The following is a 14,988-nucleotide window of genomic DNA, read 5'->3' as shown; positions in this document are numbered from 1 at the left end:
TTAGCTTAAACCTCTCCAAGTGCCCGTTAATTTTTTCCTTGATTATTGTTTCTAAAACTTTACCCACCACTGATGTTAAACTGACCGGCCTGTAGTTACCAGGATTGTCCTTCCACCCTTTCTTGAACAATGGTGTCACATTTGCCACTTTCCAATCCTCAGGCACCTCCCCCACATCTAGGGAAGATTGGAAAATTATGGCAAGCCCTTCCACTATCTCCTCCCCCAATTCCCTTAGCAACCTGGGATGCAAGCCATCAGGACCAGGCGACTTATCCACTCTAAGCATTCCCAGCCTTTCTCGTACATCCTGTCTATCATTTTCACCCCTTCCATTGCTTCTACCTTTTCCACTTCTGTCAACTTTGTCAGGAAAACTTGTGAAATTTCTCAGCAAAAAATCAATTTCCTGTCAAAGAAAATGTTCCTTTAAATTTTCATTATAAAATAAATGTTATGTAAGCATTTAATGATTGACTAGGCTCACTGGAGTTCAAAATAAAAACTATTGAATGCTTGATAGTTAAAGCCATTACATATATCGGCAGCAGCAAGATGGTGTTTTTGTTGATAATATTGCTATTCTCGATTTGTATATTTAAGACTTTCAAATGAATTCTTCAGATTTCAGAAGATCTGCGAGTTATAGTTGTGGCAAAAAATATAAATAAGGTATTGGCTCTCATCAGGAGGGTGACAAAATACAAACCGTAAGAGTTACAAGGGGCAATTTTCTTAAATTGCACTCCTGGCTCAGAATCGCGCCTGCTGGCATTGGCAGCCAGGAATTTGGGGGCACCCCCAACAATTTTCCAATCATTAATTTTAATAGATGGAACATTGTGGAAAGTATGGCAAAATTTCTGATCTGTGCTTGTGGTGGGTGAGGCTCCATGCCTGGTGCACAATTTGAGAAAATGACCACTATATTATAGTGGTTCGACCCCGCTGGGAATACTGTGTGCAATTTCAGGGCACTAAATCAGAGGAATGATTTTATTTCCCTTGAGAGGGCACGCAGATGAAAAACAAAGACTATTCTTGGTGTGGAATCTTTAAGTAAGGTATGGTTTAGAAAATAGGCTTGTTTCTTTGGAAGAGAGATTTTGAGATGATGACATTGAAATTTTCAGGATTATGCAGAATTGATAAAATCGATTTAAGCAAATTGTTCATTATGATGAAGGATTAAAATTCCAGGGGATTGAAGTTAAAATTAAGCAATTAGGAATTAAGAAAAGTCAGATGGAACACTTTCCCCAAAGGATAATATAGTTGTGGAATGAGTATTTAGGGCAGAACATTAAAGCAGACTGTTTAAATGAGTCCAAGAGATGATTAAATGCATTTTGGAGGGAGAAGGGACTGAAGAATATAATTAGGAGACAGGTGGGTGGGGTTGAGTTCTGAAAATGGAATGGGCTTGTGCCTAATGGCCTTTGCCTAAAAATTCTTTGTATTCTTATCATTAATTCAAGAAAAAAGGATGGCTTGATAGTTACAACACTAGTCTTGGGAGTACCTACCAAGAGACCCAAGTTACAATTGTAGCCTCGAATGACTATGAGATTTGGGATATTTCCAGAGGGATAGTTTTGCTGAGTTTTCTAGCAGAAGCAAGATAATCTGGTCTGTGAGGTGGGGCTCGGTCCCTTCCTTCACCATTTAAGTGTGACTCCTGGTGGTTAATCGAGGAACATTGTTAAAATGATATGCATGCAGATATCAAATGTTGGACCTTCCCACCTCCCCTCCACACTGAGGAGGAGCATAGTTTGGACAGTGAGGCTACCGGGGGAATGAGAGTGTGGGTGTGTGCGGTGGTGGAATACAAATAATAAAGACAAAAACAAATGAACAAAAACATTAAATAAAATGTTAATATTACAAAATCAAAAAATGATATAAAATGAAAATTGATATCCAGAAAAACTTCATTGTGTGCTTCTTTAAGGATTTTTGCCAACTTTTGGACCAGCGTGGATCAATTTGTACGGCTCAACCCGCAATTATACCCTAATGGATGATAATCAGGAGCTCAATATGGGTATTGGAGAAGGAGTATCATTCAGGGGCCGTCTCCTGATTGAAATTACAGTGGAGATTCTGGCAGCCGGGGCAGCTGAGTCAAGATTCTCTAAGGTTGCAAAGGAATTGAAGATTGTGCCTAAAGAGCCCAAATCTGGGAAAGACCAAAAGACGTCGCCCACAGCTGAAGAATCCAAAACCTCGAGCTCTTCTGATAAGACAAACTCTACTGAAGTTGAAGTGGAACCAATAGAGTCTTCTTCTTGGGTTTGTTTTACAATCACCATAGAAACATAGAAAAATAGGAGCAGGAGTAGGCCATTCGGCCCTTCAAGCCTGCTCCGCCATTCAACACGATCATGGCTGATCCTCTATCTCAATACCATATTCTCGCTCTCTCCCCATACCCCTTGATGCCTTTTGTGTCTAGAAATCTATCTATCTCCTTCTTAAATTTATTCAGTGAATTGGCCTCCACAGCCTTCTGTGGTAGAGAATTCCACAGGTTCACCACCCTCTGAGTGAAGAAATTTCTCCTCATCTCAGTCCTAAATGTCCTACCCCGTATCCTCAGACTGTGACCCCTCATTCTAGACCCCCCAGCCAGGGGAAACATCCTCCCTGCATCCAGTCTGTCTAACCCTGTCAGAATTTTATACGTTTCAATGAGATCCCCTCTCATTCTTCTAAACTCTAGTGAATACAGGCCGAGTTGACCCAATCTCTCCTCACCAGTTCTTTCATGTTAATCTGGGGATAAGTGGAGAAGGAATGAAGTTGTTGTCTCTGTTACTTTTTTTCCTTAAAGTTTATTACTGATACATTAATTTCAAGTTTGATTGCAACCTCCAAGACTTTTGTTGGAATCAGAAGAAGCAGAAAGGTTAATTTAAGATAGTTTCATGCTAGTTCCCTTTAATTTAATTACTTCACGGGTTAGGGTTTTACTTATGAGAATTACAGACACACATTAATCTCTTACTTAGTTTCATAGTAAAGCAAAATTGTTTAAACATTTTGTGCAGCTCACATACTTTTAATGGTAACAAAGGTCTATTGAGCTTTTGAAAATTTAAAATATATATTACACATTGTCAACCTTATCATTGAGATTTTAAATGTTTCTTTTTACAAGAATACATGGATTTGAATCTGTATGCAGCGCAGGTACAGTGTCAATAATGAATGTTAATTTTCACTAACTTAATCCAATTTGTTCCCCCTTAGCTTTCTCCAATAGTTATTCATTTTCAGGAAATTAGAAATGAATGATACAATTAGATGCTTAACAAGGAAGGTGGCAGGACAAGTTGATAAGGCTGTTTTAAAAAAAAATAGCAAATGGAATCCATGGCTTTATAAATAGAGCCATAGGGCTCGATTTTCCAAGCCCCGAGGAGGCGGGTTTGGAGGCGGGAGAGGTGGGAAAATTGCAGAATCGGGGGGCAGGAACCCATCCCGCCCCCAACCCGCCTCCGTGCCAATGTCCCAGGAAGCGGGTATCCGACCTGTGCTGGGAGCCGCCTCCCTGAGGCGGGAAGGGGATTAGTGCCAATTAACTGCCTGTTAACAGGTAGTTAACAGGCAGTTTTTTGCCTAATCCCTATTTTTAGCCCTGAAATGTGGGCTGTCCGACAGCTCCGAACCACACCAAGTTAGCGAGGCGGACCGTTGGTCTGCAGGGGTTGGAGGGGTCGAGATGTCCATTGTGCAGGTGAGTGATGGGTGCATGTGTGCAAGGGGTAAGTGTGTGAGGTGAGTGTAAAGTGTTTTAATAAGTTTTACTTATCTTTACTTTCTCCTGCAGGCTTCCTTCCTTCAGTTCTTGGGAGTCCCTCAGCTCACCGGCACAGAAAGCAGAATGGCCGCTGAACTGTCAAAAGCTGCAGCCTCTGCTTTCTGGTCTGGAGAGATCTCTAACTGAGTCTGAGTAGAAGGACTCAAGTTAGAAGACAGATTGTCAGTGTTTGGCAGCTTCACAGAGCTGTCAAACGCTGATTTTTCATCTGTCAATAGCTCTTGACAGATGAAATGTCAATCGCTGATGTCACCAGTAACCAGGTGTCCCTTAATTGGCCTGTTGAGCCCGCTGGGTTGGCCACAAGTTGATGGAGGTGGGACTACAACCCAAAAAGTGGGAGTCCCGCCTCCAAAAGCTCCCCATTGACAAAATTGAGCCCATAGAATACAAAAGCAAGGAAGTTTTGCTGAACTTTTATAAATCACTGGTTAGGCCTCAGCTGGAATATTGTGTCCAACTCTGGGCACCGCACTTTAGGAAGGATGTCAAGGCCGCTGTTGTTTAGTTTTGTCAGGATATGGAATGCTCTTAAAAAACCAAGTCCAGACCTAGGCATCTAGGTTAAAATGGGCTATTCCGTCAGTTCAATATGTTTAACCTTCCATATCGTTCTGCTCAGGAATGCTGCCACTGTCGCAGGAAGTCTCTTCAGCTCCATCAGGCTGCCAGCTTCACCACTGTAGGAGACTCCATCTCAGAAGGCACAGCTAACCTTCCCCACATACTCGGTTGTCCTAGTTGTAAGCACATTTTGTATTGACCAGTAATATATCTACCAGTAGTTCAGAGGTCCGCAGTGCAGAACAGCTACATTGCTCCAGCTGACGTACTGTGTGGAGTGAGCAGCTGCTGTGTGCAAACCAAGGAGGTTTGAAAGTGCACGGTGCCATGCTGGTAATAAGTACATTAAAATGTTAGTGAATAAAGAAATTCTGTACTATTATAATGAAGGTTTTACTACACAGGGTTAGGAATGAATGGAGTTGGGTGGCGCACTCCAGGTCCTCCTGGCTCCACAGAGAGTTTTTAAAAATGAAATCTAACTTACCTTTATCTGGCTGCTGAAGAATGCTGAACGTGGCCGGCCCAATGCCTGCTCTGGCCATTGGTAACTCCTCTTGTAGAGGGGTCCTTCCACAGGTGTCAGGCCCTGCATCAACAAATTCAAGGAGCCCAACACATATATTAGGCGGCTGCCAGGACGTTTAAAAAAATGAGTCCTAAGCATTTAGCAGCAGGACCAATGGCTGTGCAGGCTTAAGCCGTCCCACTGCTAAATTAGTATACTTTGTGGTCGCTTTACACCCAAAAAACAGGTGCAACACAAACCAACTTCTACCCCTTAATATTTCACTTAATATCTGATATTAAGTTCAATAATATATTAAGTGTGATTTCAATCCAAATAAAAGGCATTGGGGAAAAACAAAGTTTAGGAAAGGAAGAATGGCAATAAATATTCCCATTTTAAAAGAAATCCTGTTCAATTTTATCTCCGCTACTTCAGTCATTTGGAAAAACTGGACGAAATACAGATTTTATGATGATTCTGTATTTACTGTTTATCTTCTCAGTATTACCTGCTATGACTAACACATGCCTTTTTCAGATTGATGAGGAAACTGTACAAGATTTTCTTCTGTTTGGTACGATTTTTGAAGCAACAATGATCGACAGGAAAATTGGTGAAAAGCCAATCAGCTTTGAGGTATCTTTAGGTAAGAAGACACAATTTGCACTCTTTACTTACATGATTGACCATGAAAGATACTCAAACCAGTGTTTTGCTGCATCAGTAAATGCTGAATTGTGAGCACAGTGATGATCCCGAGCAGTCACCGAGTGCAGGGTGAGAAAGCATTTCACCCTACAATGACACAATGACATTTTATTCCAATGAACAGTAACAGCTGTTCAACAATGCCTCCCTCACAACAACATACCCTCCAGGGGAACGGTAGGGAAGATATAAGAGGAAAGCTGGGAGTATGCACACACTCCACCAACTTCAGATACAGTAGAAATAGTGAAACCCATCTTCACCCTTGGATAAGGTCGGGTGGCGCCTGTGCACTCCCACTCAGTCTCTTATGGCTACTGCCAATAAAACACAATCACCCTGAAGCAGGTAATGCTACCACACTTGTACATTCAATGCCAACATTGACCGGCATCTTCCACTTCTGCATTCCCATGCCCATGATTTTCCATTTATTAATTTTAATGGGTGCAAAATTGTGGTCTGGGTTGGGGGTGTGGGGGCAGTTGCAGCAAATGTTTGTGTGATTGAAGTGTACAACAGCATCCGTATATAAACCGGTGTAAAATTGTGAAAAAGTAAAAACACAATTATCCTCCCTACATCCCTCTGAACTTGGTGGAATCTATTCTTTCCTCATTACTCCTACAATGGCCAGGATTTTGTGGTTAAAAATAACGGTGAGGCTAGTAGCACTCACCGCTATTAAGGAGTAAATCAGACGGCAACTTCCGGCGACTGCACATGTGCAGTTAAACGCGGCAATCAGGAAGTTGCTGTCCGAGTTGCCCTGTGTAATGTATATGCCTTTAAGGGGGGAACTATGTTTTACAGCTCATGTATACTGCAGTACCGGCAGTGACCACACCTGTATATAGCACTGAGTAGTAATCTGTACAGATCAGTTGCAGTGTGAGCTACGTTGAGTAAACACCTGTTGTGCCGTTCTCCGCAGTCTGTGTCTTATTATACACGGATGCAACATTGGCGACGAGGCAGGTTCGAACCTACCTGCAACTCTGCATCACCTCCCGGGGATTCGTTCTTGGAGATCAGTGGATTGGAGGTCAAGGCCAGAGACTCGGGCGTCGACCACGGGCAACCGCCCAGTCATCCAGCAGAGACTTGAGAAGTGCGGGGGAGGCTGTCGAGAGCCAGGCTTGGCTTTCCAGTCGAGGTGGTCCAGCGAAACGGGCTGGCAACAGGTAGTGCGCAGGCCCTTCCCGGACAGCGGCGGGCTAGAGCCCGACCGAGCAGCACAGCAAAGGGCCGAGCAGCGTCGACGGGGGAGAGAGAGAGAGGGCAGAGCGCACAGGGTACAGCCGGTGTTCAGGGGCCGAGCCGCGTCGGAGAGAGGGAGAGAGAGACGCGCAGAAACCAGCGAGGCGCCACCATTGCCACGAGGACCGCCGAGAGTGGCGTTGGCAGCAGCGCAGGAGAAGCGTGCGAAACCTACAGGGCGCCACCATTGCCACGAGAACCGCTGGGAGCGGCGTTGGCAGCAGCAGGGGAGGAAGGAAAGCGCGGGAGACGCCATTTTAAGCCATTGGGAGACACCATTTTAAATCACACCCAAAATGCCGAAGAGTGGCAGTATCACCGCATTTGACAATGAAGTCGAAGATTGGACTACATATGCCGAACGAATAGAGGTGTACTGCAAGGCAAATGAGGTGTCAGATGACAAGAAAGCGTCGGTATTGTTAAATTTAATGGGTGCAAAGACGTATGGTTTATTACGAAATCTAGTAACCCCAACGAAGCCAATGGAAAAGAGTTTTGAAGACATAGTAACGATACTAAAGGAACATTTAAACCCCACACCGCTGCTGATAGCAGAAAGATTCAAGTTTCACAAACGGAACCAGCATAAGGATGAAAGCAATGCTGATTATTTAACAGAACTGCGCAAACTATCGAAACACTGCCAGTTTGGAGCGGGACTGGCAGATACCTTAAGGGACAAGTTTGTGTGTGGGCTTCAAAGTGAAGGAACCCAGAAATGGCGTTTATCTGAAAAGGACCTTACGCTGGAAAAGGCTTTCAGCATTGCGGTATCATATGAAGCAGCAGCACGGGGCGCTGCAGAGATACAACAGAGACCGCAAGAATATGGCACAAACGAAATGTCATATGGAACAGAGAAGTGCTATCGCTGCGGCAGAACAACACACGACCAGGATGATTGCTGGTTCAAAGACAAAGTGTGCAGGCAGTGTGGAAAAGTAGGACACATAGCACGAGTCTGCAGGTCGGGAAAGAAAACCAGCAATAAGAAACCTACCAAAGGAAAGTACAAGAAGGTACATAAGATGACGGAGAATAGTTCAGATGAACAAAAGAGTGATAACGACTCCGAAAGCAGGGAACTGAGTTGTCTGAAACTACATAATGTGATCACAACGGAGGATCACCGAACCATTTGGGTCACTCTCAAGTTAGCAGGAGTCCAGGTAAAGACGGAATTGGACAAAGGATCAGCCCTAACAGTCATAAACCAATGGGACTACGAGCGGCTATTCTCACACATACCCTTGAGAGACACAAAAATTATTTTGAAGACGTACACGGGGCAAAAAGTCTACCCCAAAGGAAAAATAAGGGTGACCGTTATATATAACGGTAAGGAAACACCAAAACTAGACCTGTATGTATTGCAAGATGGAGGACCACCATTACTGGGACGTGAATGGATCCAGAAAATACAACTGGATTGGCATTCCATACAGGCACTGACTGTGGCTGACAAAAAGGATGACGACGTCACACCTGGGCGACTGTCAAAGATCCTAACTGACGCGAAAGAAGTGTTCCAGCAAGGACTCGGAACACTAAAAGGCATGACGGCGACAATTAAAATTGAAGAAAATGCAAGTCCAAAATTTTTTAAGGCCAGACCGGTACCTTATGAGATCCGCCCAGCCGTCGAAGCAGAGCTGGAGAGTCTGGAACGTTCAGGTGTACTGTCCAAGGTAGACTGGAGCGAGTGGGCTACACCCATCGTCCCTGTGATGAAAAAGTCATTGAGCAGCACGCCTGGGGAACCAAGGAAGGTTCGCATCTGTGGGGACTTTAAGGTAACAGTGAACCCGGTCCTTCACACCGTACAATATCCACTTCCGCGGATTGAAGATATTTTCGCCTCGCTATCTGGAGGGAAACGCTTCACTAAGATTGATCTGGCCCAGGCGTATCTGCAAATGGAGGTAGAAGAAGCATCAAAAAAATACCTCACAATCAACACCCATAAAGGTCTCTACCAATACAACCGGCTGGTATTCGGGGTAGCATCAGCTCTGGCTATTTGGCAGAGGGCAATGGAACAAGTCCTGCAAGGGATCCCAGGGACCCAGTGTTATTTGGACGACATCCTGGTCACGGGCGAAAATGACAGTGATCACCTTGCCAACCTGGAGCAGGTGCTCACTAGATTGCAGGAATATGGGCTCCGAGCTAACCGCCCCAAATGCGAGTTTTTTAGAAAACAGATCTCGTATTGTGGCCACGCTATCGATAAAGAGGGGTTACATAAGTCCCCAGAGAAGATTGAGGCAGTAGTCAAGGCTCCAGCACCGGAAAATGTGTCACAACTGAGGTCGTTCCTCGGGCTGGTAAACTACTACCATAAGTTCTTGCCAAATTTGTCTACAATACTACACCCACTGAACACCCTACTGCAAACGGGTGCCATGGAAGTGGAGTGACGAATGTAGACGAGCTTTCCAGAAGACCAGAAGAGCAAAACACTAATCACATCGAAAGAGGTATTGGCCCATTACAACCCGGCATTACCAATTCAGTTGGCATGTGATGCGTCACCCGACGGCATTGGAGCGGCGCTGTCGCACAAATTCTCGGACGGCTCAGAGAGGCCAATAGCTTTTGCGTCACGATCACTAACCTCAGCCGAGCGTAACTACGCCCAGATTGACAGGGAGGCCCTCAGCCTAGTGTGGGGAGTGAAAAAGTTCAATCACTATCTGCACGGGCAGAAATTCACCTTGCTGACTGATCACCAGCCTCTTGTCTCCATTTTTAATCCGAAGAAGGGCGTTCCGGTGATGACTGCGCAACGACTACAAAGATGGTCACTTTTTCTAGGGGTGCACCACTATGAGATTGAATATAAGGGCACGAAACAGCATGGAAATGCTGATGGGCTATCATGCCTGCCACTGCCTACTGCGGAGGAAGCACCAGCAGTGGATCCTGTCAAAATATTCCATTCGACTATAGTTGAATACCTACCGGTAACTAACGCTTGTATCGAAAAGGAAACCCGAAATGACCCGACACTGTCTCGGGTATATGATTTGACGGTGAAGGGATGGCCAGCACATGGCGACTCACTGTTGCCAGCATTCTCGACAAGAAGAGAACAGCTGTCAGTGTGCCGGGGGACCTTGATGTGTGGATCCCGAGTGGTAATTCCACCCAAGTTAAGGGATAGAGTGCTCAATGAGCTTCATGAGGGTCATCTGGGAGGGGTAAAAATGAAAAGCCTAGCCAGGGCTTATGTGTGGTGGCCGGGAATCGATAAACAAATCGAGGACCTGACCAAGAGCTGCTCAGGATGCCAGAAAGTCCAAAATGCACCACCACAGGCCCCTCTACACTCATGGGAGTGGCCCTCATCTCCATGGCAACGGGTGCATATTGATTTTGCTGGTCCATTGATGGACTCAATGTTTTTAATAGCCGTGGATGCGCACTCGAAATGGCCTGAGGTCATCAAAATGTCCTCCACCACCACGGAGAAAACTATTGCAGTCCTACGGACCACTTTTGCCAGGAATGGCTTGCCAGAACAGATTTGCTCCGACAACGGACCACAGTTTGTGTCCGAAGAGTTCCGGAGGTTCGTGAAAAAGAATGGGGTAAGGCATTACACATCCGCCCCGTATCATCCAGCCACAAATGGATTGGCTGAGAGATTCGAACAAACCTTTAAGAAGGCAATAAAGGCTATGTACAATGACAACATTCCGCTGCAGCACAAGGTGGACAATTTCCTGTTCTCGTACCGGAATGCGACACATGCAGTCACCAACCAGGCCCCAGCCATGATGTTCTTTAACCGAAGGTTAAGATCTCGCCTGGATTTGCTCAGACCTAACGTACGAAGAGATGTTGAGAGTAAGCAATTCCAGCACATCCATGAGAAGCCAACAAGGAGCTTCAATGTAGGGCAGCCAGTCTTGGCCCGCGACTACCGAACAGAAAAACGGCAGCCAGGAACGATATGCACACAGCAGGGCCCACTAATGTACACAGTGGACGTTGGGGAGAGCATCGTGAGACGCCATGCTGACCAGATCCTAGAGTCACAGGAACAAGTCAACCCCATGCCTCGCCCATACGTACCTGGTGATGAACCCGACGTACAGGTCGCATCTACCCCAGAAACAGTAGCATCGGAAGCTGATGAACCAACCGACGACAGGGGGCCAGAATCGCCTCCGCACCAAGAGCAAGACACTCGGGAAAGGCGCTATCCAGAAAGGATCAGGAAGCCTCCCCAAAGACTGAATATATAAATAGACTATTTTCAGCTAATGTTGCATGTTAAAAGTGTTAATTGTAATTAGTTTGATATTTAATTGTTAAATGAGTGTTATGGTACTGTTAATCTAAAAGGGGAGGAATTGTAATGTATATACCTTTTAAGGGGGGAACTATGTTTTACAGCTCATGTATACTGCAGTACCGGCAGTGACCACACCTGTATTAGCACTGAGTAGTAATCTGTACAGATCAGTTGCAGTGTGAGCCACGTTGAGTAAACACCTGTTGTACCCTTCTCCGCAGTCTGTGTCTTATTAAACACGGACGCAACACCCTGCTCTTCCAGAGGCTTCCCTGGAACAGTATCTCGCTGAGAGACGCGGCATTGAAACAAATGCAACGACGTGAAGTTGCTGTACTTATGTTCACGCAGGTCCCACGTCCCCTGTTAGGGATTTTTAAGAACCGTAAGTTCCAGTGCAAAAGCCCACAGAAAGTCTATGGGCAAGTGTAAGTGTAATGAAGGGCGAGCAGCGTTCGTTCACCGCTGACCGCAAAATCCGGGCCATTAATAAATTTACAAACTTGAAGTGTAAAGGCTCCTTTAATCGTCTTACTTCTTACTAGTAGAATGAGGTGCTGTGAGGAAGTGTGTGTATGCATCAGGAGCAAGGACATTTAAGAATGAACTTTGCAGGGTCAAACACAGGAAACAAGCAGAGATAAATTTAGGTCGCATAATAAATAACTGAGCAATTATTGGACCAAAAGGTCAGAATGAGAAGGGGAAGTTATGTGTTGCATTTCATTTTCATAGGGAATTATGGAAATGTTATAGATGAAGTTGCTCCACCTACTCCAATCAAATGGCGGCCACCAGAAATGAATGAGGGAGAAACTGCGTCTCTGTTGCGTGGCAGTGGATTAGATCAAACACCCGAGTCTGACAAGCCGACTACCACACCTGAGAAGCCACTGCTAACTGAAGGCAATAGGTAGAGAAAAATATTCTATTCTATTTCAACAAAGTAAAAAGAATCCTGTAAAATCTGGGATATTGTTCACTCTGATGCAAAGGTTGCAGCTGCTGATTTTTGTGGTGAATGGCCGGTTGGCAAAGCATTGATTGCACCACTGTGTAAGCTGCACCCTCAGGTTTGCAAGTCAGAAGCAGCTGCCTGAAGATGTAACTTTAGCACTTGGCACTTCCATACATAACTAAATCCATGTGGTAAATACTACGTGAAACTGGTTCCACTAAGCTGAAAGGACTAACCAATTAAACCAAAGTCTTGGTAGAGCAATGCCAAACTAGTCTCCGTGTAGACTGGCTTCAAAACTGAAAGCTTAGTTCCGCACATGCACACTCCCATTATGCTGGCATTGTACTCAAATTTCTTTTGCCAGCACTAGGCATTGCCAGTGGGCAGGCTTGCCCCAATGGTGTTCCTGGGCCATGTTAATGGCCTGGGACAGGAAATTCCTTCCCGAGTCTGTCTTTACTGCAACACCTATGCAAATATCTGTGATCAGCACATACCATAATGTTGTGCTGGTTACAACGGGAGCCCTAAAGGCACCAGTGGCCAATGGTCTGAGCTGCTGCAACTGCCCCCACACCCCCCACCCAGACCACAATTTTGCACCCATTAAAATTAATAAATGGAAAATCATAGGCATGGGAATGCAGAAGTGGAAGATGCCGGTCAATGTTGGCATTGAATGTACAAGTGTGGTAGCATTACCTGCTTCAGGGTGATTGTGTTTTATTGGCAGTAGCCATAAGAGACTGAGTGGGAGTGCACAGGCGCCACCCGACCTTATCCAAGGGTGAAGATGGGTTTCACTATTTCTACTGTATCTGAAGTTGGTGGAGTGTGTTCCAGAGTTCCAACATTAACCCACCTATATCTTTCATACGGACATATGAAAATGATGGACAGGGAAAGACCAGCTGGTCTGTTGAACCTGTCCCATACAGTCATGTTGTAACTAAGTATCACAAACCCCAACGACCCCACCCATCACAAGCCTCGTAAGTTCCTGGGAGAGGCAAAAAACCACAGAGATAAACCCTAGGCCAATTCAGGGAAAAATAATTCTGGGACACTCTTCTCCGACCTCCAAAAGCAATCAAAACAATTTCAAGAGATCATAGTGACAATGAGGCACATCACCCAACATCTTGTCACCGATATTTCCTTACTGTGGCAGGCGCAAGTTACTTAGTATCATCGCTTTTACACAATAGATCCGGAGGTACAAAGGCTCTCTTGGCCGACACCCCATCCTCCACGCTCCAACTTCAGCTGATCCAAAACTCTGCTGCCTGTATCCTATCCCACACCAAGTCCTGCTCACCCATCACCCCTGTCCTTGCTGACCTACATTGGCTCCTGGTCACCCAGCGCCTACAATTAAATATTCTCATTCCTGTGTTTAAATCCTTTCATGCGGTTGCCCCTCCCTGTCTCTCTTACCGACTCCAGCCCTATGAACCCCACTCCATGAACACTCCATTCCTCAGCTGCTGGCCTCTCGTGCATCCCTCCTTTTACCCCACCATTGGTAACCGTGCCTTCACTCATTTAACCACCATGTCCTGGAATTCCCTTCTTACACCTCCCTCTTTTCCTTTAAGATCTTTCTTAAAACCCACCTTTTGGACCTCCTAATATCTCCTTCCTTGACATGCGTCTATGTTGTCTGATTCTACCACTGTGTTGTGCATTCAGACATTTTTGTACAGTAACAACAACAACTTGCATTTATATAGTACACTTATATAAGGCGCATCACAGGAGCGTTATCAAACAAAATTTGACCCCGAGCCACATAAGGAGATATTAGGACAGGTGACCAAAAGCTTGGTCAAAGAGGTGGGTTTTGAGGAGTGTCTTAAAGGAGGAGAGAGAGGCGGAGAGGTTTAAGGAGGGAATTCCAGAGCTTCGGGCCTAGGCAGCTGAAGGCACGGCCACCAATGGTGAAGCAAAGGAAATCGGGGATGCACAAGGAGCCAGAATTGGAGGAGCACAGAGATCTCCAATTAAAGGCGTTACAGTATATAAATGCATGTTGTTCTAGTTGTTCTAATCTATACAAAGACACCATATATAACTTACCTTTGACCCTTCAGGCCCTAATTCTCCCCAAAACCTTTGGCTCAGATATCATTACATTAGTAACAAATGTATCAACTGATTGTGATTGAGTTCCTTTCTTTTGCTTGCAGAAGTTACTACTATTTGCCATTTAATAACAAGAAGCCATGTGTCTATGTCAAGAGTCACTGGGAGGACCAAATCTTTCGGTTGCACAGTTCTAACTTCCTGGACAAAATTGCTGACAGGCTTGTTAGTTTTTTATTACTTAATTAAATTGCTCTACCTGCGCTGGAGTTGTTGGCTCACTCTCATTAGTTCAAGGGTCCCTGAAAGATCTGTCCTCTCTCCCTTCTATATATCAGTGACCACCTCCACCCATCGGAGTAATTTTAACTTCCAAGAACGGGTGGATTTGGGTCGGGTGAGAAGTTAAAATTTAAAAAATTTAAAACCTGGCTCAAACCCGCTCACTTCTGGGTTAAAAGGAGGTGGGGTGGTGTGCGGGCGACTAATATGCGCTCAGGTGGCTGGTCGCTTGGCAACAGCTTTTAAGGGGGCTGGTAAAAGGTGAGATGGGCTGTATCCATAAGGTAAGTGCCTTTCTAGCACTATTTTCTGGGCCAGGAAGAGCAGGAGTGCCCGATCCACGATCTCCCCCTGACCCGCGATCTCTGCAACACCCTCTCTCCCCCCCCACCCCATCCCCCCACACCGCGATCTCTCCCTTCCTCCCTCTTCTCCACTTCCCAGCTGCGGCCTTTCAGCACAGGCCTTCCCTCCCAACAGCCTCT

The 14,988-nt window shown here is 45.4% G+C and overlaps 2 protein-coding genes across 2 annotated transcripts in view; one reads left to right on the top strand and one right to left on the bottom strand.

The window, feature by feature from the left end:
* The window catches only part of LOC147115177 (fer-1-like protein 6), a 904,394-nt gene that overhangs the window by 114,703 nt on the left and 774,703 nt on the right, over nt 1-14,988 (bottom strand). The window lies entirely within an intron of this gene.
* The window catches only part of LOC147115183 (fer-1-like protein 6), a gene marked incomplete at its 5' end in the record, with an annotated part of 214,587 nt that overhangs the window by 13,665 nt on the left and 185,934 nt on the right, over nt 1-14,988 (top strand). The window contains 4 exons of the mRNA XM_085993912.1: nt 1,955-2,295; nt 5,439-5,547; nt 11,911-12,088; nt 14,326-14,446. Coding sequence (XP_085850038.1) covers nt 1,955-2,295; nt 5,439-5,547; nt 11,911-12,088; nt 14,326-14,446 — 749 coding nt within the window. The remainder of the gene's footprint in view (nt 1-1,954; nt 2,296-5,438; nt 5,548-11,910; nt 12,089-14,325; nt 14,447-14,988) is intronic.

This window comes from Somniosus microcephalus, chromosome 7, assembly GCF_052327205.1.
Source record: "Somniosus microcephalus isolate GS21.2 chromosome 7, FLI_Smic_1.0, whole genome shotgun sequence".
Classification (NCBI taxonomy): domain Eukaryota; kingdom Metazoa; phylum Chordata; class Chondrichthyes; order Squaliformes; family Somniosidae; genus Somniosus; species Somniosus microcephalus.
Note: the sequence above shows the minus strand (reverse complement) of the source record. Positions and strands in the feature narration are given on the sequence as shown.